Source organism: Xenopus laevis, chromosome 3L (assembly GCF_017654675.1).
Source record: "Xenopus laevis strain J_2021 chromosome 3L, Xenopus_laevis_v10.1, whole genome shotgun sequence".
Lineage (NCBI taxonomy): Eukaryota > Metazoa > Chordata > Amphibia > Anura > Pipidae > Xenopus > Xenopus laevis.
Genome location: NC_054375.1, coordinates 105,968,578 through 105,995,041, shown reverse-complemented (window position 1 = coordinate 105,995,041; position 26,464 = coordinate 105,968,578). Strand labels below are relative to the sequence as shown.

The 26,464-nt window shown below is 39.2% G+C and overlaps 1 protein-coding gene across 3 annotated transcripts in view; it reads right to left on the bottom strand.

The window, feature by feature from the left end:
• Positions 1–104: 104 nt before the first annotated feature.
• ccpg1.L (cell cycle progression 1 L homeolog) overlaps positions 105–26,464 on the bottom strand; it is a 28,573-nt gene continuing 2,213 nt past the window's right edge. For 2 of the 3 annotated variants that reach the window (XM_018253057.2, XM_018253058.2), the window contains exons 2-10: positions 15,647–15,717; positions 14,982–15,144; positions 14,823–14,896; positions 11,493–11,751; positions 6,934–7,179; positions 5,878–5,999; positions 4,402–4,527; positions 2,187–3,568; positions 105–701 (exon numbers count right to left, since the gene is read on the bottom strand). In XM_018253057.2, coding sequence (XP_018108546.1) covers positions 515–701; positions 2,187–3,568; positions 4,402–4,527; positions 5,878–5,999; positions 6,934–7,179; positions 11,493–11,751; positions 14,823–14,896; positions 14,982–15,144; positions 15,647–15,706 — 2,619 coding nt within the window. In that variant the 5' untranslated portion in view covers positions 15,707–15,717 and the 3' untranslated portion in view covers positions 105–514. The remainder of the gene's footprint in view (positions 702–2,186; positions 3,569–4,401; positions 4,528–5,877; positions 6,000–6,933; positions 7,180–11,492; positions 11,752–14,822; positions 14,897–14,981; positions 15,145–15,646; positions 15,718–26,464) is intronic. The other variant, XM_018253059.2, reaches the window with a different exon arrangement.

Sequence of the window (26,464 nt, the reverse complement as noted above, 5' to 3'; positions counted from 1 at the left end):
CTGAGATCTGTACAGAGATTTATTCTTGCGTCCAGAGATGATCGGTGATGAAATGGAGTCGTGCCTATGCTGCATGCGCGGAGCGAGGAGAAATCATCTGCAACTAAATACACTGTTCAACACAACATCTATCCTATTCGTTTTCAAGGTGTTTATCTACCCTTAATAAATGAGAAGGGTGTAATTTATGTAACTAATTAGGACAGTTTATTCTATGAGTGAAATGGAACTTGTCATGGTCACACTGCACTTGTCATTTCAAAGAACTGCAACACAGGCCTGAAACATGAACCAATGAAACTTTGCAGCGCAGGAATGTACAGTGTAACCTACACACCAAACCATATGTCTGCAGGAAAACATACAAAGTAGAACCACTTACTTATAAATAGGATAGATTTGCCCTTTATGAGAAGCTGCATGTGACTGACAAGAAGAGCACACTGAATGGATCATCTACAGGGGTCAATAAGCAATTTCAGATCATCTAGACCTACTATCTGCCTCAGTGTCTTTAATATTTGGGATCGAAGGGAAGTTGTCCCAGTTCTATTTCCAAGTTTGCCATGTGTCTCCCATTGGCGCGCCCGTGTTTTTGCCATTTACCATCCCTTCTATAGCGATACTGGCTGTTCTTCTGTACTTGCTTTCGGTATCTTTGGGCTTCAGGATCCTTTTGTAGGGGATTCTTTTCAGGTTTCCTAAAAATAAAATGATTAAAATGTGAAGTGTGGCTACACTTAATCAGACTTCCCTCCTGACACAACAGAGATTGTTTGCCTTTGAGACTTAGGGGCAGATTTATCAAAGTGTGAAATTAGCGCTCAATACAGAAAAACTCACCCACTTTCTGTTCATTCCCGTGGGATGTGTAGATGTGTATTTATCAATGGGTGAAATAGTTCAGTTTGATAAATATGCTTCTAAAAATTACATAGGAATGAAAAGAAAGTGGGTGAGATTTTCTGTAGTAAGCGCTAATTTCACACTGATAAATCTAAAGCTGGCCCTTTATATAGGAATAAACGAGGTCATATGATATTCTTTATAAGGGGTTTACCATAGAACTATGCAACCCCCCATTTATGCTTTGTTTCTTTGTATTTGTTCATTTCCTAATGTTTATACTGTTGTTAGAATTATCAGTCAATATTAACACTATGCAACTTGGGGATGATTTAACAACATTCAATTCAGATTTTTTTGCCACAATCTAATTTTTTGGCATAAAAACCTCACAAATTCCAATTATATTTGTAAAAATTCAAATGTTTGCTAATTATAAAGCGCAAAAAACTCAAATATAAAACTAGGGCATCTAAAAGCTTGTGAGTTCATGTAGAAGTCAATGGGAGTTGTCCTAGGCAGATCTTTTTTTTTTCTCAATAGGATTTGAGAAATAATTAAAAAATTACATTTCTCAAAATACAAAAGTTTACAGTATATCGCAGTCTTGTGTGAGAAGGGCTTGTCTCTCAGCAGAAAAAGAGAATTGCAGATGTGTGACAAGCTAAATGTTTTATTGAGCATGAGCACTATTTATTTATAGATACAAACTTGCTATACCAGAATGCTTTAATACTATGTTATAATGTGTTAGAACATGCTGGGATTTATAGGCCAGGAGCAACTGACTAAAATGTGGTTAAGCCACAGTGTTTAGATCTGCCTTAATTACATTAAAAAAAACACTATAACTGCTTAAACAAATTCTGCAAGTTTTGTCACCCTCGCGTTTTCAGCCATTAAATGCTTGATCACCCCTCATTTATTCTTATTTGAATCACCAGAGCTTGCAGGTCAGGCAATTATCACTCTAGAGCATTTTTGAGTGATAAGTTAAATAGGAATGAATTGATTTTTGCCTCCCATGTACTGGAAAATGGAGAACAATCAGGAGTCAAACATGCAGAGTGGACCTTTGTGCCATTATCCTAAAATGTTCTCCCATACACATATTAGATAGGAATACACTTTATTTCTGCCTATCCTTTTATATCAAAGTGGTACAGAAAAAATACAAGATGATACTTTAAAATATACATTTTTTCACACGTTATTCTAGAGCGGAAGCTCCTTTTCAGAGTCACAGTACTCATTTCCTCCAAAATGCAAATGTGAAATGAATCCCTAAAATATCTAATAATCCAGCTACAACAATACAAACAGTGGAAGAATAAACCAACCTTGGTCCGAATGTATTCGAGTAGGTATTGCCAAAGAAGTGTTTGTAGACAAATTCATCAAGGTCTTCAAAGACTCCGCCATTTTTCGTCTGATATTCCTCCATGTCCTCCAGGTAATCCTCAACATCGTTCACAAAATCCGTAAAAAGCATCTGATCATGAATGAAAACTCCATTATGGAAAAATCTATTGATGAACTGTTGAAGTTCTTTCCAGTGTCGGAAGTTGGCCACTTGTCCCTGTACGTAAATCTGCATTAAATGATGAAATTCTTCCACACTCACAGGATCCAGTACCTTATTGAAGAGACTTATGGATTCTTGGTGAGCGCATTCAAACACCCCAGAGCAGCCTTTCTTTGTAGAGTGCTGATCACGGCTCTCCTTGGCAGCAGTGTCTGATTCTCCAGTATTTTGTTCTTCAGTGCTTGAGGCATCTCGTGTGTGCTTGAAGTCTTTCGGAATGGCTGTTGCCTTTTTAGGGCCATGTTCTTGGGTGTTGGGATTATATTCACGTCTTACAGTGTTTGCCTCCTTGGCCTCTTCCCTCCTCCTATCTGTGTATTTTTTATAACGGTTCTTGTCAAACATGTTTTTGGTAGAGTCTTTAAAGTGCCGGAAAGTTGTTTTAACCGAATCGGAAAACTTCTTCAGGTTCTCCTTAACGGCCTCTTTGGCCTGTTTTATCTTCTCCTTGTGATGCCGCACAAACTCTTTTGTTGAATTTTTCATGGCATCGAAAGTGTCCTTGACTGAACTGAAGAACGTATCCTTTGCTTTCTTCTTTGATTTGTCTCTTGCCTTGCTGTTTTTGGACTGTTCTTTTTCTTTAGAGTCCTGAATACTTCCAGTTTCCAGCTTCTCCTTTTCTTCTTTGGTTTCAACGTAAAGCCTTTCCCATAAATCTGATCTTTGTTGCTCAAAATTAAGTTTATTTTCTAAATCATAAAGCCGTTGCCTCAAATGCTGGATCTCTTGATTTTTGTTCATGCTATTTTCTGCTTCAGGGGACTCTCTGTTACTCATCTCCTCGAGCTGTGCCTTTAAAGCTTCAGTAATTTGCCTCTCGTTGTCCAGCTCACTCCTCAGTTTTTGTGCTTCTGTTAAGAGATTCTCCTTCTGAGTACGGAAGCTGCGCACTTTCTGCTTCTCTTCTATCAAGTGTGCTTTTAGCTTCTGATTCTCAGACAGCATGATCTCTCCTCTCCCCTTTTCTTCCAGATTTCTGATCTGTTCTCTTAGTTTCCTTAACTCTTCTTGAAGTGAAGACAAGGCTTGTTCCTCCTTCTCCAGCGACTCCCGTAGATGCTTGTTTTCCACCACAAGATTCTTCTTCTCCACCTCTGTTGTAGTCAGACTGGTCGAAAGATCATCAGCTTCTATCTACAGTTACAAAGATAAAAGTTAATTAGAATTGCCTCCTTTAAGCACAGAGAACAAAAATCAATGTACAGGCAATATTTAGTAACTGTCAGTAATACTGGCCAAACTCTGTCCTATTTGTGCCACACTATATGGGAAGATGATGCTTTGACAAAATAAGAGAAATTCATTGATATCTTAAAATCCATCGATAATTGTACAACTTGAATGAAATTTCCATTATTACAGTGACAGCTCCAGCTTTCTTCTATGCTTGGAAACAGTTCAAACAGCAAATATTGTTATTTCTGCACATTAAATTATGGTTAATTAAGTGGCCCCCAACCAAAAAGTTTTTTTGGATTTTCCTACAGTTTGTGTTGAGCTATAACTCCGCACTCAGGTATTTTACATGGTTGGTGAGTGCCTTCTCTGTTATGGGATTTATATGGATGTGCCTTGATTACTTAAACATGCATTATTGTACCTATTTCACATTCATCTTCCTCATGTTTAGTGTGCAGCAGGTAATCAATTTTTGATTGCATGTATTTCAAACCATAATTGTCCCTTTACTGATGAAACATGCCAAGAACTTCTGAATTATTTACATGCAGCTTTCTAAATAATTCAATAGCACTCATTGACACTGTATGCAAAGATAAATAATTCAGTAGAAATCCCATCACTGGTGGATACTGTTAATCTGCTATATATAGTGAATGGCAACCCCTGTAGCACTGTGTGTGTGTATATGAATCTTGCTAGCGTCTCTTCCCCCCATATTTATATAAGGAATTGGACAGAAGAACATTTAAGATGCAAGTGTACTAGAAACAGAAAGCTTGTGTTACCTTTAACTCTGTGTGTTTCTGTCTAAGCAGCTGGTTCTCTTTTGTAATTTTATCCATTAGGCCCTTGAGAGATGACACCATATCTTGTCTCTCTTCTAGGTCTTCCGTTAGTTGCTCAACTACTTCCTACAAAAGTTTTAACAGCAAGAGTATAAGCTCTCACACCTATTAAAGAAACCTTAATTTTGTTGCCTCCCTCCCCCTCTTTATCCAAACAGATCATTTATAATAATGCTAGATGTTTTATTTCTCAGCACGTGGCAGTCGTGCAGCACAGAACATTAACTTGAGCATCGCTTGGATTCAGGTACATTGACATGCTAAGCAGAGAGGCAGATAAAGGGAATATATCCACACAATGCTGTACCCGGCCCAGTGCATTATACTAGCTATAAGCTGGTATTAAAGGGATACGGTCATGGGAAAACATGTTTTTTTCAAAACACATCAGTTAATAGTGCTGCTCCAGCAGAATTCTGCACTGAAATACAATTCTCAAAACAGCAAACAGGTTTTTTTCTATTTGATTTTGAAATCGGACACGGGGCTAGACATATTGTCAGTATCCCAACTGCCCCCAGTCATGTGACTTGTGCCTCCACTTAAGAATGGAACTGCTTTCTGGCAGGCTGTTATCTCTCCTACTCAATGTAACTGAATGTGTCTCAGTGGGACATGGCTTTACTATTGGGTGCTGTTATCTTGTGTTAGTGAGCTGTTATCTGGTTACCGTCCCATTGTTCTGTTGTTAGGCTGCTGGGGGGGGGGAGGGGTGATATCACTCCAACTTGCAGTACAGCAGTAAAGATTGACTGAAGTTTATCAGAACACAAGTCACATGACTGGGGGCAACTGGGAAACTGACAATATGTCTAGCCCCATGTCAGATTTCAAAATTAAATATAAACAAATCTGTTTTTTCTTTTGAGAAACAGATTTCAGTGCAGAAGTCTGCTGCCCCAAGTCATGTGACTTGTGCTCTGATAAACTTCAATCACTCTTTACTGCTGTACTGCAAGTTGGAGTGATATCACCCTCCTCCCTTTCATCAGCAGCAACCAAACAAAAGAACAATGGGAAGGTAACCAGATAACAGCTCCCTAACACAAGATAACAGCTGCCTGGTAGATCTAAGAACAACACTCAATAGTAAAAACCCATGTCCCACTGAGACACATTCAGTTACATTGAGAAGGAAAAACAGCAGCCTGCCAGAAAGCATTTCTCTCCTGAAGTGCAGGCACAAGTCACATGACCAGGGACAGCTGGGAAATTGACAAAATGTCTAGCCCCATGACAGATTTCAAAATTGAATATAAAAAATTCTGCTGGAGCAGCACTATTAACTGATTCATTTTGAAATAAATTTTTTTTCCCATGACAGTATCCCTTAAGTACAAAGATTCCGCCTGGTTTGATGGCAAAATTGAAACCTGGAGCATAAAAGCACTGCATGCACTCCAACTTTACACTCACTATCTGCTCCATTGTAGCTTCCTGGTCCTTCTGGCACTGGAACAGGTCATCCTTCATATCATTCAGTTCATCATCGTGTATCTTCTCCACCATCTTTTGTCGTTCCAGAATCTGAACAGTACCTTAGAAAGGCAAAGCAAAGTCAAACACTTAATTTTCTCTCTTCAGGAGTCATGCCTATCATAACACAGCATTCACACGCCTTAATTCATGCAAAGAAATTTACTGGAATAGTCCAATGTGCCACAGGATAGTGATTCTATGATCTAGCATTTCAGGTTTCACAAAAACTTTACTGGAATGTGATGCAGGTAAACACTTTAGTCCTGTTCCAAACCCCTGGATAATAATAATAGGAAAAGGGAATTGTCCCAGGAGCCAACGAGAACACAGCAACAGACGTGGTGTTTTATTGCCTAGGCCCTAGTGTGATCACTGATCAAACTGTGAGCACTTAATTTACTTTACTCAGCTGATATGACACATAAAAAGCAGGTGGTAGGTTGTGTTTGTAGGGATTAAAGGTTCCCAAACAAAGAGAGATCGCCAAACGAGTGGATCTCTCCCCGATATGCCCACCTTAAGGTGGAGATAATGGGCTGATCCGATCGTGTGCCCTAGTGCCCAACAATCGGGTCATAACGAACAGATGCGTTCTGTGATCCAATGGAATTTTTAACCCTGCCCAATCGACTTCTGGCCAACTTTCGACCAGATATCGATCGGGGAAGCCTGTCGGAGGGCCACACACACAGGCCAATGAGCTGCCAACTCGGTCTGTCGGCAGCTTTTATCGGCGCGTGTATGACCATCTCTAAGTGTCAGCCATGGAAATTTGGGGGTCTCTACAATCCTTTGAATTCTGGGTAGAACACTATTCCAGAGACATGCTACAGCCAAATATATGACGTTCTATCTCTTAATATTTAAAAAAGTATTTTAGCAAAGAGTTGCATTAGCCATTTGCCATTTTAAAGTACAAATACATATTAACTTGTTTTGAATGGCAAAGCTTTTTGCATGTTGGGTATATCAACAATTTCACCGTGGACTTACCATAGAAATGTCCAAAGCCCATGCTTGTTGCTATGACCAGAGCAAGAATAATGCACTTGTTCAGGCTGCCCAGTTGAATGAGTGCTCTAGGCTTAGGAGCAACAGGCTGGTGTATAGGAGGGATATTCTCTGGTTCACATAGAGACGATGCAGGACGCTTTGAACGCCGGCGCCGCAGGGAAGGACCCGAATCATCACTTGCTTCATCATTGCTGGACTCATCAACACTATGTTGGGAAGAAAAGACTAAGAGAGAAAATATATATTAGCAGCACTGGAGAGATAGAGGCAACAAAGCAAAAATAAAAAGCTATGAAGAATAACCAGGTTTAAACGTGGGCTAAGTGAAAAGGAAACATACACCAAAAACACACATGACTTTACAGAGCTTATTTACCAAGGGAGTAAGTTTAAGTAGTGTCATGTCCTGTAATCTTTGTTCTTTGATAATAACCACTTATGGCTTAAATCTAAAACCCTGATACTACATAAGGGACCATGTACTTTGTACTTACACCCATCCTTTGCACAACTGTCACTTTTGATGGCATATCTAGCAGAAGGTGCAAAGCTAAAGCAGGCCATAGACACACAGATCCTATCGTATGAATCGAGGATTTGCACGATTTTCGGATCATGTGGAGAGACAGCTTTCGTCCGGCGGAGATCGGTCGTTTGGTCGATAGGTCAGGTTTGATTTTGACCGGACCGATCCCGCCGGAGCCCATTGCACATCGTAATCGGATCGTTCGGCCTTACGGCCGAACAATCAGATTACCCCCATATAGCCATGCTCGTTAATGGCATATCGGGAAAGATCCACTCGTTTGGCGATGTTGCCAAACGAGTGGATCTCTGCGTCTATGGCCACCTTTAGGGATGATCTCTACTTACCACCTCCCTTGTGTACTGGCTACTACTTCTTGTGCCAAGCAAAGGACTTACATGTAGGCACCCACGTTGTATATCACCCACCTGCTGACTATTACATGATTCCGTCATTTAGTCACGTAACAATTTTTGCTCTACTGGTAATGGGGTGAGGGCGCAAGGTGAATTTCTGGGAAAAAATTGTGCTTTGTGACTTTTTTACACTCTATACCTTGCCCTCATTGGTAAATAAGCACTTAGAAGCAAAATTCGTCATCTTTTTGTAGATTCACATAACAGATGTAACATGTTGATTTCAAGTGCCCTAATCTATGACCTATTGCAGGGAAAAATAAACACAACATAAAACCAGTTTTACAAGCTTTAAATAAACCTAATGTTTACATTTGTTTAATACAAATACTAGAGGGAAAAAAATGTTTGTACAGCCATGGAAAAATGGTTTCACATAGGGCAACATAGTCTAACAACCTCTACACAGGACTGCAGGGAAGGAATATTCTGGGCACACAGTGATGATAACCCCTCATGCAATACTGAATGAATGCTTGGAAATAAACTTCAAAAAGGGAACTAGTCGCAAGTTATTGTCTGTATGGGTGCAATGTAGTGCATAGAACCAGCAGTAGTATTAAACCATTCCTGTTAGTAGTTTCAGCATGGCACACTTTGCAGACCAGTTAAATACAAAACTATTAAGCCACACAGGTATGATGCCAAATGTGCAGTCACTATGACCCCTGGAACAGAATCATACATAGACAGCAACTAGATTCATGCATGTATCCACACAGCAATTTGCTCAGCAGCTATGTTCTGCTTTGTACAGTGCTCCATAGATAACCCCCAAAATAATGTTTTAAATATCATTGCAATATATTTGACTGAATGGAGTTTCTGTGTTGCTTTTGTATTACTATGAATGTGGTTACTAGATACAGCAATCTGCTGCTAAACATAACCATTAGGCTTAAAGGAATAGTTCAGTGTAAAAGTAAAAACTGGGTAAATAGATAGGTTGTGCAAAATAAAAAATGTATCTAATATAGTTAGTTAGCCAAAAAAGTAATGTATAAAGGCTGGAGTGACGACGTCTAACATAACAGAACACTACTTCCTGCTTTTCAGCTCTCTAACTCTGTTAAGGTGGCCATAGACATTACAATTTCCAGGAAAGATCGTTTGTTATACTAATGTAAAGCTGAAACGTCAGATATAGAAACAATGGAATTCTACCTGTATCTGATTCAGCACAACAATGGCAGATGTTCGGGTGCCTTCAAATGTGCCCAATCAAAATTTTCCAGCCAGTCCAATCGACAAGCTGACTAATATCCAAGTCTTCTGCAGATATTGGTCCGCTTGTGTCCCACCATACATGCACCGAATATTGTATGAAAATTAGTTTCATACGATATTATCAGTGCATCTATGGCCACCTTTAGTCGGAGACTTTAAGGGGGGCCACATGGGACATAAATGTTCAGTGAATTTGCAATTGATGCTCAGAATTCAGCTCAGATTCAAAAGCAAACATTTATGACCCATGTGGCCCCCCTTCAAGTCACTGATTGGTTACAGCCTGGTAACCAATCAGTGGAAACCAAAAGAGATGCAAAGCAGGAAGTAGTGTTCTGGCTATTATGTTAGACATCCAGTCACTCCAGCTTTTTTTGTTTATATTTTTGGCTAACTATATTAAAAACATTTTCTATTTTGCACAGCCTATTTACCCAGTTTTTATTTTTGCACTGAACAATTCCTTTAAGGCACATGTGGGGTGTTTCGGCAAGCTGAATGGTGCCACATACCACCTACTTGCTTGAATGAAGAAACCCTAGAAACCCGTTACCTGCACTTTTCAGATCAGACACAAACATTTTGTTCCTGTTCAAAGGTCTGTAGCACTATTATGGAAGCACCACTGATGATGCCCCAGACACTAATGAAACTGTAATTCTGAATGTCTGCCTTCTAATTACAAAGCCTGCAGATCAGAAGGACAGCCATGTTGCTTCCCTGCAACAGATGGCAGTGGCAGAAAAGCACATTTCTTTGATTTGAAGCAGCAGTTGATGCCTAAACCCGGCTAAGGAAAAGGTGATGTGTCTGCTTTACCTATTTTGATGTGAGTAACATATGTAAAATTCTGTTATAATATGTGACCTGCTCAGAACACAATGTACAAGAAGCCCAAGAGATGCATGCTCTTTCAGCTCACTGATCCATGCCCTTACATCTTTGGACTCTTCCTCACTGCCTCCATGGTATCCACTTTGTGCCCAGTACAAACTGACACCCTGATAAAGGAAACTGTAGCTCGGGGATGGAAGACTGAATAAGAAACATCATAAAAAGTTTGTTAAAAATAGAGGTTTGGTATAACAATGGTTACAAAGCAAAATGATAACCACAGCATTTCAGAACATCACAGTTCCTTTATCAATCTGGAATGTTAAAGCCACTCACAGTTTGGCTGGTTATTGTGGTACCATATTTTTACCACGTTCCCAAATGCAGTTATTTTCAAATACTGGTGTCAGTAATGTCACTGACTAGATGAATGTAATTGTGTATATCTGTTTTACAGAAAACAAATCTGTATTATTATAAATATACCCCATGGCACAGCGTTCATGTTGTTTCATGTTGTTTTGTACAGACCCCTCAATCATTCATGCAGGATTTGCTTTCTACTCTGTAGTGTGTCAGAGGGTAGGCCTTCCTTTGTTGTATAGACTGTGACTTCTAGGGAAAGGATGCTCCTGCCTGAACCCAGATCATAAACTTGGAAATATAGAACGTTCCACCCCCTTGACACACTTTTAAAGCATTCACAAAAATTCACAGTTTCCTTTTATTTCTATGTCCGAGGTCCAATGCTAGCATTAGTTTAGAAGTGTCAGTATCGTAACTGTAACTTTTGCGTAATGTATGGTGAGCACAAACTACTATCCCAGGCATAAGCCTAGCAACAAAATTCCCTAGAATGGCAGCAATGGGAATAAAAACATAAAAGGCATATATAAGGCATCTTTCCTTAAAGGGGAACTATTGCGAAAATGAAAATGTAATATAAGCTTCAGCGTATTGAAATAAGAAACTTTCTAAATACAATCAATTGAAAAATTGGTACGGTTTCTGAAATAATCACTTTTATCTATTCCAGTATCTGTTTCTCTTCATTCTCTCTTCATGCAGAAGTTGGTGTCAGATATTCATTGACAGATCTTATAGTGGGGTTCATTTTGCCTAGAAGATGTATTAGAGCTCACTCTATTAAAATCACCAGAAATCCTGTCTCTCTCTACATGCAGGAGTTGTTCAAAAGGCAGTTATTTTGTTACATTTTGTATTGGAATCAGTTATTTGAATGAGCTCTAATACTTCTGCTAGGAAAGAAAGGTCCCCCCACATTAGAAGTATTGGATCTAACTGTCCAGTGACTATCTGACACCCAACTGCTGCATGAAGAGAGAATGAAGAGAAACAAATGCTGAGAGAGGGATAGTGAACATAAACTTGATTATTTCAGAAGCGATGCAGAATATTTAATTGACTGTATTTTCTTATTTCAGTATGCTGAAGCTTATATTACATTTTCATGTTTGCGATAGTTCCCCTTTAAGGAGAATACAGCTCAAGGACACAAATATCAAAACACCTACCAGTATCTGGATTGCCAAAAGCATATTGGCTACTGAAGGAAGAACTCATATTAACATCACCAGTGTCCTCAACTTGTTCTTCCAAGGAGGTTTCTTCCTCCAAAGCTCCAATAGCTTCAACTTCCAAGGTAACAATATCGGAGTCATCACTTGCAGCCTCACACTGACCATCTGCCAATGGGTCCCCTTTCTCCTGACAATGTAGTTCATCTGGGGGAACATCTTCCAGTTCCGCAGAGACACCATGGAGCAATGATTCCTGTTTAACAATAACAATTAACTTAAAGGAATAACTCAGCTTGAATTTAAATTGTACAAACAGCCTCAAACAATACAGTGTAGTAACACGGATACCCAGTCTGGAATACTTGATGCTACAATTGCAGCATCACACACTGCTAAAAGGGGTGAAAGGTGCGAGTAGCTATTCTGCACATATTCATATAAAGCAAAACAAAGAAAGCGAGATTCAAATTAGTGAGACTCAAGTATATTTGCCGTGGAGATTGTGTTTAGTGGTTTTTACTTAGACACATGTACAGGCATATAAATTGCTATTGTATTCTTGTTTGTTTTATTATTATTATTATTAATGGCTATTTATAAAGTGCCAACATATTCCGTAGCACTGTACACACAAAGCAACCAATAACGGATAAAGGCAGTAAAGTGTGCCTACCAAAGCCTCTATTAACACAGCATTGTGAGTACAGGGCTACTCTCATTGACATCAATGGGAAGTGATACACAAAGTTACCCAGTGTGACACAACAAGTATCGTGTGTAGCTGCCTTATTTATTTATGTGTACAAGACATTTGCCTTGATTTCTGTAAGGGAGACAAGCAATGTAATATAAAACTGGTGATGCAAACATGGGTAACATCTTAGACTTATAGTATGAATTACCCAGAAACTCATCCAAAAATTTGTAATATAGGTATGGGATCTGTTATCTGGAAACCCGTTATCCAGAAAGTGACGAATTACAGAATGGCCGTCTCCCATAGACTCCATTATAATGAAATAATCCAAATTTTTAAAAATGATTTCCTTTTTCTCTGTAATAATAAAACAGTAGCTTGTACTTGATCCCAACTAAGATATAATTAATCCTTATTGGAAGCAAAACCAGCTTATTGGGTTTATTTAATGTTAACATGATTTTCTAGTAGACTTAAGGTATGAAGATCCAAATTACGCAAAGATCCGTTATCCGGAAAACCCCAGGTCCAGAGTGTTCTGGATAACAGGTCCCATACCTGTACTGATTTTAGGCTGATTGTATTTTACTGCACGTCTCATTTTAATATAAAAACTACGTATTTCAGGCTTTAGCCCCCCATTCGTTTGAGACACTGAAAAATATGTGAGCCAAAATACCATGTCCTATGTCCTAACAGATGTATAAGGTGATCTGCTCCAAGGTATTGTTGCTTATCTAGATGAGAACGCAGAGAAGGTTGGTTTTATTTGCAGCAATGCCGTTAAAAGGGAATTACCCAAAATACTGAAAAAATCATTTTGCATAGTTATGAAAATTTTAAGGAACTCTTCAATGTACATGAAGCATTTTTAATTAAAATATAAAGTTACTAGTAAATATAATTGCAATTGAAAGCGGTATTTGTATAGTGGAACCTCAATTTTACATCCCCTGATTTTATATTTTGTGGTCCCACCTATATATTAAGTATAATACATTTCTCTGATTTTACATTTCCCTGATTTTACACCATTGGTCCCCTGAAAAACATAAAATGGGGGTTCTACTGTATTTGAGGCTGGCAGATCTGGGCCTGATTTTGCCATCCTCGTGCAGGGCCTAGGGCCAACACCAGAGGTACTAGGGGGGCTATGCAGGCCTGTTGGGAAAAGACAACATCTATGCACCAATGTGGTCCCCTCCCGATGGGATTTTCCAAACGAATCAATAGATATATGGCTGATGGGGGTAGGCCCATATCAGGGCAGATACACTGCCAAAACAGTCCCAATTTGCAGCTTACCTGTTAGGTCAACTTAAGACTGCAGCTCCTACAGTGTCTCTTGTGTTTTTTACAGGGCTTTTAATCAGATATCTTGTTTTAATAGTCATAAACGCCAGTGCAAAGAATATGAAAAGAATTAAACTTGTATTTGTAAGTACCTTGGGGTACAGACATGGCCTAGATCAGGGATCCCCAACCTTTAGAACAACATTCAGAAGTAAAAGGAGTTGAGGAGCAACACATGCATGATAAATGTTCCTGGAGTGCCAAATAAGGGCTGTGATTGCCCATTTAGTAACCCCTATGTGGATTGTCAACCTACATTGAGGCTCTGTTGGGCAGTGCACATGGTTTTTATGCAGTGAAAACTTGCCTCCAAGCCAGGAATTAAAAAATAAGTAGCTGCTTTGAGGTCACTGGGAGCAACATCCAAGGTATGGAGAGCAACATGTTGCTCAAGAGCTACTGGTTGGGAATCACTAGTCTAGATAATACAATGCACTATGTAGAGGGATCCTCTGCCCAGCTAATACCTGTATCACAGCAAGAGTGAGTGCAAACTAAGACACTAATACCTCAATAGAAGTCAAAATATGGGTTCATTGGGCCACACATACAAACAAAACTGCAAGTTAAAATTACTTTGTGCTCTTAAAGGGTTGGTTCACCTTTACATTAACATTTTGTATGTTATAGAATGGTTAATTCGAAGCAACTTTTCAATTAGTCTTCATTATTTATTTTTTATAGTTTTTTTTAATTAATTGCATTCTTGTGACTCATTCCAGCTTTCAAATAGGGCTCACTGATCCCATCTAAAAAAACAAATGCTCTGTAAGGCTACACATGTATTATAATTGCAAATTTTTATTACTCATCTTTCTATTCAGGCCCTCTACTATTCATATTCCAGTCTCTTAATCAAATGAATGCATGGTTGCTCGGGTAATTTGGAACTTGCAACCAGATTGCTGAAATTGCAAACTGCTGAATAAAAAGCTAAAAAACACAAAATAACTCGAAAAACATAAATAATAAAAAATGAAAGCCAATTGCAAATTTACCCAGAGTATCATTCTCTACATCATATTAAAAGTTAATTTAAAGGTGAACAATCCCTTTAATGTTTCAGCACAGACAGGAGACATAAAGAAGACTCTGATCAGATGTAAAGGAAGTTACTGTGAAAACACCGAAAATGAAGGTGAAGCAGAACGCGGTTGAAATATAAAAAAAAGAGAGCAGGAGGCTGAAATAAAGCAGCAGCTGTTGCACTCAGTCTTTCCTGAGAGAGCAAAACAACATATGCTGAAACCCACAGGAAACGGAACATGTTGTACCTCAGGAGCGGGATGGGTTTCCTCCTTAGCAAGCAGCTGGCTCTCTACACAAGCTACAGCACCTTCACTGGTACCTGTTAGAGAAAGTGACAAAAATAGCTGCTCACTGGCTTCTGTTACAGTGATATGTGCACATTGTGAGCAAGCTTGGCCACCTACCGTTCTGATCCTCCAGCCCTTCATACTTTGGCTCTTGCACACAATCTGTGGCTTGCTCCAGAGCGAGGACACTGGTCACCTCCCCACTGTGTGACTGTAGCACTGATGCAAGATCATAGTATGGCTCACCATTCTGAGGGTGTAGCGTCTCTACATCTGAACCCTAATATAGGGAAAATATGTACACACAATAAATATTCAGTAAAAACTTGACTCTCATCATAAACACAAACATAGCTGCCAATGTAATCATTTACCAACAGGCAGGTGGTAGCGAGATAAAGTATAAACTGCCTGAAACTTAACTGGATGTAAGCCAAAAGCATCCAAGTGTCAGGGAAGTTATTATTCCGAGCTTTGTATGTGCCCCCCCCCAGTAGTTAGACAAAAAAATACATGATCCACAACACTGAAATCCTAGATTAGATGTGTTCATCTGAACTGTAAAGCGATGGATAGCAAACCAAAAAGCTTGTGTGCTTGAACCAATACCTCACTTTTCATTATGTGTCGTAAAAAAGTGCATTTGAATTATTCTAAAAGTGCTACCAAGTCAGAGCTGGAATAATTCTATTATTGAACCATACAACTGCACACTGCCTGGCATCAATAAACTCCGTAAGGTAGAAAATGGTATATTTAATTATAAGTTCTCAATAGAATACCTCATGGTTAATAATTGTCCAGCCACATGATGACTCGCTGTCGCTCGAGTTCTCAGACATTGTTCAATGCACTAGAAGAGAAACATATTTAAATAAATAATGTGCTGCATCAAAGACTGCAAACGTGCAAAACAGTGCTAAAATGGAGCTTCCATATAAAGGAAACAACTTTTTTCTAATTTTGGTTCTGTACATTACCACAATGAATTTTAAATGAAACAACTCAGATGCAGTTGAAATACAGACTTTCAGCTTTAATTCAGTGGGTTGAACAAAATGATTGCATAAAAATGTGAGGAACTAAAGCCTTTTTTTAACACAATCACTTCATTTCAGTTGAACTGCATCTGAGTTGATTTATTTAAAATTCATTGTGGTAATGTACAGAACCAAAATTAGAAAAAAGTTGTCTCTGTCCAAAAATGTATGGGCCTAACTGTATATACACATACATACACACACAAAAGAAAGCTGTTGCACTCAAGGGACTTTGCAAAAAAGTAAATAGAGAGTTGTGACCAATAAGCCTGAAAGTCTGGTGGCAGTTTATTTCTCTGGAGGATTTTAGCTAGCGGGAAAGCACCTGAAACCAAACTCATTAGTGCAGATATTTATTATTTATGTGAAATGACCCTCCTCCCTTTCAGGTGAAAAAAAAAGTAGCCTATTCCAAGAACAAGAAAATGGAATCATGTCTACATTAAATATTTGCATTTTCATTAGCTTAATATCAGGGAAAAATGAGAGTGGTCTCTTATTGGCACTGCATTAACATTGAGAGCAACCAAAGAGACACTGTCACAAATGAAAAAGATCTACACCTAAAACAATGTGTAATATTTACATCAACATATTGTTTCCTGGTATATACATTCCAGATAATGGATCTTTCCATAATTTGGATCTTCATACCTTAAGTCTACTAGAAAATCATGTAAACATTAAATAAACCAAATAGGCTGGTTTTGCCTCGAATAAGGATCATTTATATCTTGGTTGGGATCAAGCTACTGTTTTATTATTACAGAGAAAAAGAAAAACATTTGAATTATTTGGATAAAATGATGGCCTTCCCATAATTCAGAGATTTCTGGATTACGTGTTTCTGGAGAACAGGTCCCATACCTGTACAACCATTTAAAAGATTCTGTTTTAATATATGAATGCTTTAAACCTCACAAAAACTTTAATACAAGGACACACACACATTAATACAAGCGCACGCAGACATTAATACAAGCACACACACAGACATTAATACAAGCACACGCAGACATTAATACAAGCACACACACACAGACATTAATACAAGCGCACGCAGACATTAATACAAGCACACACACAGACATTAATACAAGCACACGCAGACATTAATACAAGCACACGCAGACATTAATACAAGCACACGCAGACATTAATACAAGCACACGCACACAGACATTAATACAAGCACACGCAGACATTAATACAAGCACACGCAGACATTAATACAAGCACACGCAGACATTAATACAAGCACACGCAGACATTAATACAAGCACACACGCAGACATTAATACAAGCACACGCAGACATTAATACAAGCACACGCGCAGACATTAATACAAGCACACGCGCAGACATTAATACAAGCACACGCGCAGACATTAATACAAGCACACGCAGACATTAATACAAGCACACGCAGACATTAATACAAGCACACGCGCAGACATTAATACAAGCACACACACACAGACATTAATACAAGCACACGCAGACATTAATACAAGCACACGCAGACATTAATACAAGCACACGCGCAGACATTAATACAAGCACACACGCAGACATTAATACAAGCACACACGCAGACATTAATACAAGCACAGGCGCAGACATTAATACAAGCACAGACGCAGACATTAATACAAGCACAGACGCAGACATTAATACAAGCACACGCAGACATTAATACAAGCACACGCAGACATTAATACAAGCACACGCAGACATTAATACAAGCACACGCAGACATTAATACAAGCACACGCAGACATTAATACAAGCACACACAGACATTAATACAAGCACACACAGACATTAATACAAGCACACGCAGACATTAATACAAGCACACACAGACATTAATACAAGCACACACAGACATTAATACAAGCACACACAGACATTAATACAAGCACACACAGACATTAATACAAGCACACGCAGACATTAATACAAGCACACACACACAGACATTAATACAAGCACACGCAGACATTAATACAAGCACACACACACAGACATTAATACAAGCACACACACATTAATACAAGCACACACACATTAATACAAGCACACGCACAGACATTAATACAAGCACACACACATTAATACAAGCACACACACATTAATACAAGCACACACACACACACATTATACAAGCACACACAGACATTTATACAAGCACACTCACATTAATACAAGCACGCACACACACACATTAATACAAGCACACACACAGACATTAATACAAGCACACACACACACAGACATTAATACAAGCACACGCAGACATTATTACAAGCACACACACATTAATACAAGCACACACACATTAATACAAGCACACACACATTAATACAAGCACACACAGACATTAATACAAGCACGCACACACACACATTAATACAAGCACACACACATTAATACAAGCACACACACAGACATTAATACAAGCACACACACAGACATTAATACAAGTACACACAGACATTAATACAAGCACACACACACACACACACACACACACGCACACATTAATACAAGCACACACATTAATACAAGCACACACGCAGACATTAATACAAGCACACACACACACATTAATACAAGCACACGCAGACATTAATACAAGCACACACACACACACATTAATACAAGCACACACGCAGACATTAATACAAGCACACACACACATTAATACAAGCACACACGCAGACATTAATACAAGCACACACAGACATTAATACAAGCACACACAGATATTAATACAAGCACACACATTAATACAAGCACACGCAGACATTAATACAAGCACACGCAGACATTAATACAAGCACACACACAGACATTAATACAAGCACACACACAGACATTAATACAAGCACACACACAGACATTAATACAAGCACACACACAGACAATACAAGCACACACACAGACATTAATACAAGCACACACACACACAGACAATACAAGCACACACACAGACATTAATACAAGCACACACAGACATTAATACAAGCACGCACACAGACACTTATACAAGCACGCACACAGACATAGGCCCAGCTTTACTGTGGAAACAAATCCTTAGGCTATAGGGCTGGGACAGGTAAGAAATAGATATGCTCATATATATCAGGAAATAAAGAAGAAGACTTATTTATTGAAAGCTATAACTTTCTATAAGTAAGTTGAACAAAGGAAAAGAGAGGCAGGAGTGTCTGGCAAGGAGTGGGTGGATTAGGGCACGGTGCAATGTCATTGCTTTTAGTGTCAATTTGCTTTTGGCTCATAACAGGGTTTATTTACATACGCAAGTGCTAAAATGAAAGCAAATAGCCATGTATTTGACCCACATTGCAGTGTTTTTGCCAGAATCATATTGGATGCCCTGTACTTGGAACCCTGCACCAGCTCCTCAGCCACTCACCCACAGGCAAGTAATATAGAACAAAAGGTGGTAACCCTAGAAGTAACTAATATTTTGGTGTGAGCCACAGTATATAGAAGTGTATAGATACAAGTACCTTTGTAAATGGCATAATGTAGGTTTTTATTTTTAATTTGCAAGTGCCTTTGTAACTAAGCCCATTATGTCATCAATTGCAGCAGACACAACATTATTATCAAAATTGCAGTTGGTCCCATTTAACACAGTGGTGATATCAGCAGTGATACTTGATAACAGAAGATGCATACTGTATATATACTTCTGAAACTGCAGAAAATCTTACATCAAGCAGTGTATACATAAAAATGGCAATAATTGACTGCTGCTCTGCTTTGCTAAAAACACTGAGATAAAAGATGATAGCAGAGATAGCGAGCAAGCCTATGGCAATGAAACATTTCAGGGGAATTTGAGGCCTGCACACTCACATACAAGCAAGGGATTACATCCTACAAAACCATTTCATCAACTGGAACAAACACAAACCTATCCTACACATACGCTGGTGGCACATTACATATCCTACATGTACATAAAAGGGGTGGTTAACCTCTAAGTTAACTTTTGGTATGTTATAGAATGGCTAATTCTTAGCAACTTTTCAATTGGCCTTCATTTTTTCTTTTTTATACTTTTTGATTTATTTGCCTCTTTCTTCTGACACTTTCCAGCTTTCAAATGGGGGTCACTGATCCATCTAAAAAAACAAATGCTCTTTAAGGGCTATTCCACACGGGGAGATAGGCACGCGTTTGCGGTCGCGGCGACAAAGCGCCGCGCCAGTCGCCGCGACCGGCGCAGGCGACAGTTTTGTATGGGCGCCTATGTAAAAACGCCTGTGCTAACCACACGAGGCGATGCGCTTTTCAACAGTCGCCTGAAAATGCCTCGCCAGGCTTTTTCAGGCGACTGTTGAAAAGCGCATCGCCTCGTGTGGTTAGCACAGGCGTTTTTACATAGGCGCCCATACAAAACTGTCGCCTGCGCCGGTCGCGGCGACTGGCGCGGCGCTTTGTCGCCGCGACCGCAAACGCGTGCCTATCTCCCCGTGTGGACTAGCCCTAAGACTACATAATTATTGTTATTGCTACTCTTGTTTCTATTCAGGCCTCTCCTATTCATATCCCAGTCTCTTATTTAAATCAATGCATGGTTGCTAGGATCCTTCTGGACCTTAGCAACCAGATTGCTGAAATTACAAACTGGAGAGCTGCTTAATAAAAAGTTAAATAACTAACAAAATGATACAAAAATGAAAACCAATTTGCCAATTGTGTCAGAATATCACTCTCTACATCATACTAAAAGTTAGTTAAAAGGTGAACAACCCCTTTAAGCAACATTATAAATACATAATGGTGGTGATAATTTATCTCATCCTACCTACATTTTACACATACCCTCAATCAATCCAAAGTATGTGGGGGACAGACAAAAACATTGTATATTGGAAGAATAAGAACTTGTACTTATTAACGTGAGCAGGAAAGAAACACAATACAATATGGGAGAGGCCATGTGTACATACAGTGGAGATTTCTGGCTTCCCTTTAGGTCAGAGACACACGTGGAGCTCTTTGTTTTCCGCAGTCATCTGGTTTCCTCGCAAAGGCAACTTCGGAAAACGAATCGCTCCAAGTGCCATTACGCCAACGATTCTAGCCGATGGGAAGGCAGTTTGAGGAGTTTAGTCACCCGAAACACCTCAGCGACTAAATCTCCCCGAATCTTAGCATGTGCCCTTACCCTTATCAGTGACATTCATTGGCCACTCTGATAACAATGACACACTGGTTATCACTGCTACTTGGAGTGTTGTTCAACTGGTTGCTATCGGTTACTGCCTAGGTGCAAATTTGCTCCATAAATTTGGGCCAAGGTTGGCCAGGCAGCTATTAAAGCTGTAGTAATAGATTTCGTATCCTGACAATACTTTAGGGGGCACCCTATCCAATGTGGTGCAATGCCCCATAATCCAGTTAGGTTATAACCACGTATAGGATCAATTATCCAGAATGCTCGGGACCTGGGGTTTTCCAGTTAAAGATCTTTCCATTATTTGGTTCGCCATACCTGAAGTCTGATAAAAAAAACAATAACATATTAAATAAACCCAAAAGGATTGTTATGCCACCAATATGAATCCATGCAGCTTGGTACAAGGAACTGTTTTATTATTACAGTGTAAAAGGAAATCAGTTTTAAATTAAAATGATTTACTTAAAGGTTTTTCACCTTCCAAAAACTTTGTTGAGTTGTGTCCAGATTGTTCTTCAGAAATTAAGACTTTTTTTTTTAATTACTTTCCATTTTTTTACCCTTTTTCCAAAATCTAAGTTTAAAGTTGAATGTTCCTGTCTCTGTGGTTTCAGTCTGGCAGCTCAGTAATTCAGGTGCAGATTCTAAACTGTTTTGCAACATTTAGTTGATACATTTCTCAGCAGTATCTCTGGAGTATTAGCAACTATTGTATCAATTCTAACAGCTGCCTTTAAAAGGGGAACTCCGGCTTCCAAATCAAAATTTGATAAAGAGGCTCAAATAACACAGAAACCCCTAATAAACACATCACAATTATCGGTTGAAAAAGTATGAATAAATGCCATCTTCTGTGGTGAAATCCAGCTGTTTAACAGTTCTTCTCCTTCTGCATCATTTGAAATCCTGACAGGGAAGGAGGGACTAAACACTGATGTTACAAATTGTAACAACTTCTCCACAGCTTACAGACAGCATGCAGGAACTACATAACCCACAATGCATTGCACAGTGATGTTCTGTTCCTTATTGAAATCACGTGTGCAGGGAATTGTGGGGTTTGGAGGAAGCAGGCTGAGGACAAAGTAACAGTAGTCAGCCAGCTCAGCAAAGTAGTCAGACAGATCAGCAAGAGAGCAGGGGGCTAGGCTTAGGGAACAGTTCCAAACCATTAAAAATCCTGAAAAGTCTGCACAATATTTAATTGATGTATATAGCAAAGTTGCTTTAAATTATGTTTACTTTTCAAAAAGTTTAAGTTATGTTTGTGTGGGGTTCCCGTTTAATGAAAGGCAGGGATTCTGCTCAGGGACAAAGATAAGAAATGTATCAACTAAATGTATCAACTTAGAACAGTTGAGGGAGTCCGTGAACCCCCTGTCAGAGCCGCTTACACTTCAATATTAGAATACTGGTCACACAAAATATACATAAAATATAGGAAGTAATTGGAAAAAGTCTATCTGAAATCAACTGAACAGTGGTGGAAGGTGAACATCCCCTTTAAAATGGATTTTGTGCAAATGGTTACCCTGTATTTTGGAGCTTTCTGTATAAAAGGATAGTAAGTACTTTTGGGCAGGGCCATTTTTACTTCTGCCATTGGTTGTTTCTGTACGTATTCTTGTATGTTTAATGTATACACCTATTTATTGTACAAGCACAGTATTGTTGGTCTTTTACCAATATGTAATGATAAAGGGTTTCCAAAGAATGGATCCCATAGATGCATAGTTCCAGTTCATGTATTAAACCTTCAGAAGTTAAAGTGCCTTGGTTTTTCCTTGTTTGACTTAATGCAGCAAAGGGACCTGTGTCAACTTGGATATATAACATATGTTTCAAGAGAAGTTCAATATTTACTGAGCAATTAGGATGTTACGCAGTTCTGCTCCTAAATCCTTGTCTGTTATGGGGCTCGGTTACAAAGACCATAGCGAGTACAGAACTTTACTCACACACACCTGAAGCAGACTTAATTATAAGTATGGATGTTGTGCCAGCTATATATTCCCACACTACTAGAACAAGTCATATGTAAATAAACCTATATATATGGCACTATTGCAGTCTAAGAGAATCCAGCCATGGTAAGTATAACAGCAGCTGCCACTGAATAAATACAGATATGTAACAAAGGTATGTGTTGTGCAAATGGAAAAAAATATATATCTTATACACAGGAGCCATGAATATCCTGTAAATTATATGCCAATAAACTGTCCTTGGTGGTGTCATTTGTTATAATCAGTGCTCAGTGATGTCATTTCTGGCATACAAAATGTACAGATTATAAAACAAACTTATGTACAGATGTGGGATCCATTATCTGGAAACCCGGTATACAGAAAGCTCTGAATTATACAAAGGCAGTCTCCAATAGACACAACTGTATCCAAATAATACAAATTTTAAAAAATGATTTCCTTTTTCTCTGTAATAATAAAACGGTGCCTTGTACTTGATCCCAACTAAGATATAATTAATCCTTATTGGAAGCAAAACCAGCCAATTGGGTTTATTTAATGTTTACATGATTTTCTAGTAGACTTTAGGTATGGAGAAAATCCCAGGTCCCGGGCATTCTGGGTATAACATAGCTATACCAGAAAGAACACCAACACCAACTACTGGTATGAATTAAACACAATGTTTTCTGGTTTAACAGTAACGTGTAACAAATGTTTGGTTCATACAGAATGTAATATGGGAAGAAGAGCATATAATACAAAAGCAAGCAGGTTCGTTCCATGTAAGCAAAGGAAACAACTGTAATAATGATAGCAGTAGCATGATGGCTGCTTGTATAACCACAAACAAAAGCTTGTCACCTCTTATGAATGCACCATGGTTAATGCCTGAAAATCACAAGATCCAGAGGCACACATAGGAGGGGTTAGCGGCATATCTGGGCTGCACGGTTTACAAGCATGAATTAAAGGAAAACTGCTCCAAAATGAAAATAGTTTTTTCAAGGCAAAAAAATAAAATCCAATTTTTACTTTCTTTAATGAAAAAGAAATCTATTTCCAATATACTTTAATTAAAAAATGTCTACCGTTTTTAAAAGAAACCTGACTGTAGGGAGTGAAATTTCCCCTTCGTTTAATTTGCTCTGACTGCTGCAGATATGAAACTTCAGGTGGCGCCTAACTGTTTTGCAGGGAAACAGTCATACTTTCAAACAGCAGGGGGGAGCTCCCCCACCCACCTTAAGCTCCCCATAGACGCAAAGATTTTTCTTGCCGAACGACCGATTTTACCGAAGTCCAACCAATCCTTCAAAATTATCGTGAAGTTAGTGAGATTCGAACGATCGTACATCTTAAGATTTTTAGGCCGACATCTGTCAGGAAATTGATCGGCCAGGTTAAAAAATCTTTATCAGTCCCAGTGCAATCTACCTATGTTTGCAGGGACACGCAGGCAGCTCCCCTTTGTTTTCCTGGCAAATTGGTCTTTTTAGTTGATGGACAATTAGTACGATCGTTTCGAGATAATTGTGGTCTAAGGATGATGATCGTATCTTTTAAAAATCTCAACATCTATGGCCAGCTTTACTTCCCAGAACTCAAGCAGCTGTTTGTTTCCCTGCAGAGCAGCCGACGACCGTGTAGAGATTTGTATCCGCAGACCCAGTGCAGTCTGCATATTCTGATTATTAATCGGTCTTGCTGTATCGGCTTCAGGCAGATATTATTTGACTTTTGCTGTTTTGATAATTTATTATGATCCCTAAGCTTAAAGGAGAATTGAACCTGTGGGGAATAGAAAACCATACCCCCCACCCCAGGTAGACCCCCCCTCCCTCCTCCCCCCAGACTTACTACCCCATACTTACCCCTTTGGCGCAGATTCTTCCAGCGGAGTTGCACGCATCCATCTTCTGCGTCCTCTGTAAGATGACTGGGAGATGGGTATTGCTGCGCGTGCACAGTTGGAGCAGTTTTCTGGTTTGCGACAACTGTGCACGCGCAGCATTACACAGAAATTGCAGATCTCCCAGTCAGCTTACAGAGGATGCAGAAGATGGATGCGTGGAACTCCGCTGGAAGAATCTGCGCCGAGGGGGTAAGTATAGAGTATGGGGCATTTCGCCAGGGGGGTAGTTAGCCTGGGGGAGGAGGGAGGGGGTCTACCTGGTCGCCCATGGTAGAACAGACTTATCATGGGCGACTTATCTCCACGTGTGCTATCACCCTAAATGTGAATGTAAGTTCAGCAAGTAGGGGGCTAACCGTTGTTGTGGGCATGGTGTACAGTACAGTGTGTTACTACTGTCTGCAGCTTTCCATTAGTATGCACAGTTCAGAAAGAGAAAAAAAAATTGAAATCATTGCTCTACAAATAAACACAATGTAACTAATTAGCAAACCAGTGCCAATTAGCCTTTACCTTTCAAAAATCCACTGCACCAACTTGATTTAACGAGACCTACATATTATTGCCTATGGTAGGCAATAATGAATCATATATGGTGCTGGTTTTTACTCTGGGCTAAAAATGTATATTATAGTCATGGCTCCTTTATTGGAGCTCCCTATAGATCTGCTATGGTCCCTGTTTGTTATTCAAATGAGGAGGGTGTGTCCCTGCTACAAGCACAGTAGCAGGAGGATAGCCAATCACTGTCACAAAAGCAAAGACTGGCTTCAATTCCCTTTCAGGTCAGTCTAGCTGCTGATTGGTTCCTATCCTACAGAGCAGTGTGTTGAGGGCCCCTGGCTCCCTGAACAGCCTGGGAAAGCAGGAAGTGGAACAGATGGGCAGGACTAGTAAGCTTTTTGCAGACATTTTCAATAAATCAACCCGAAAAACTACTTTTCTCAGCATTTCCTTCTATATTTAGAAGTATAATTCACTGAAACATTCTTGTTTTTCACACAATATGTCTCCTTTAAAGATGTGAAATACCCATTTTGCTCAGCAGTCCGCTGCTTATATGAACAGCTGCTGTGGTATGACATTCATTAGTACATATGCAAACGAGTTTTTATTATTCTTTTTTTATAATACAGAATTTGCACACATAGAGATATAAAAGCAAGTGACAAACTGCAGGCAGAATGAACGGATACCGTGCAACGGGCCATACACATGTACGGCCATATTTCTATTGTCCCCTTCATTTTGGCTGCCTGACTGAATCACCAGAGCAACAGGAAGTGAAGAGGAGTTGCCCTCTTTCCGGCTGACAGTTATCTTCCATCCTGGATGAAGGATTATCAATCAACCTCCCTACTAACTGTCCATACACACTCAGTTGGTTAGGCAGCATGGTGTATATGGACAGCTCAACTGCAGAGAGTTGCATTATACAGAGGATAAGGTACCCTCTA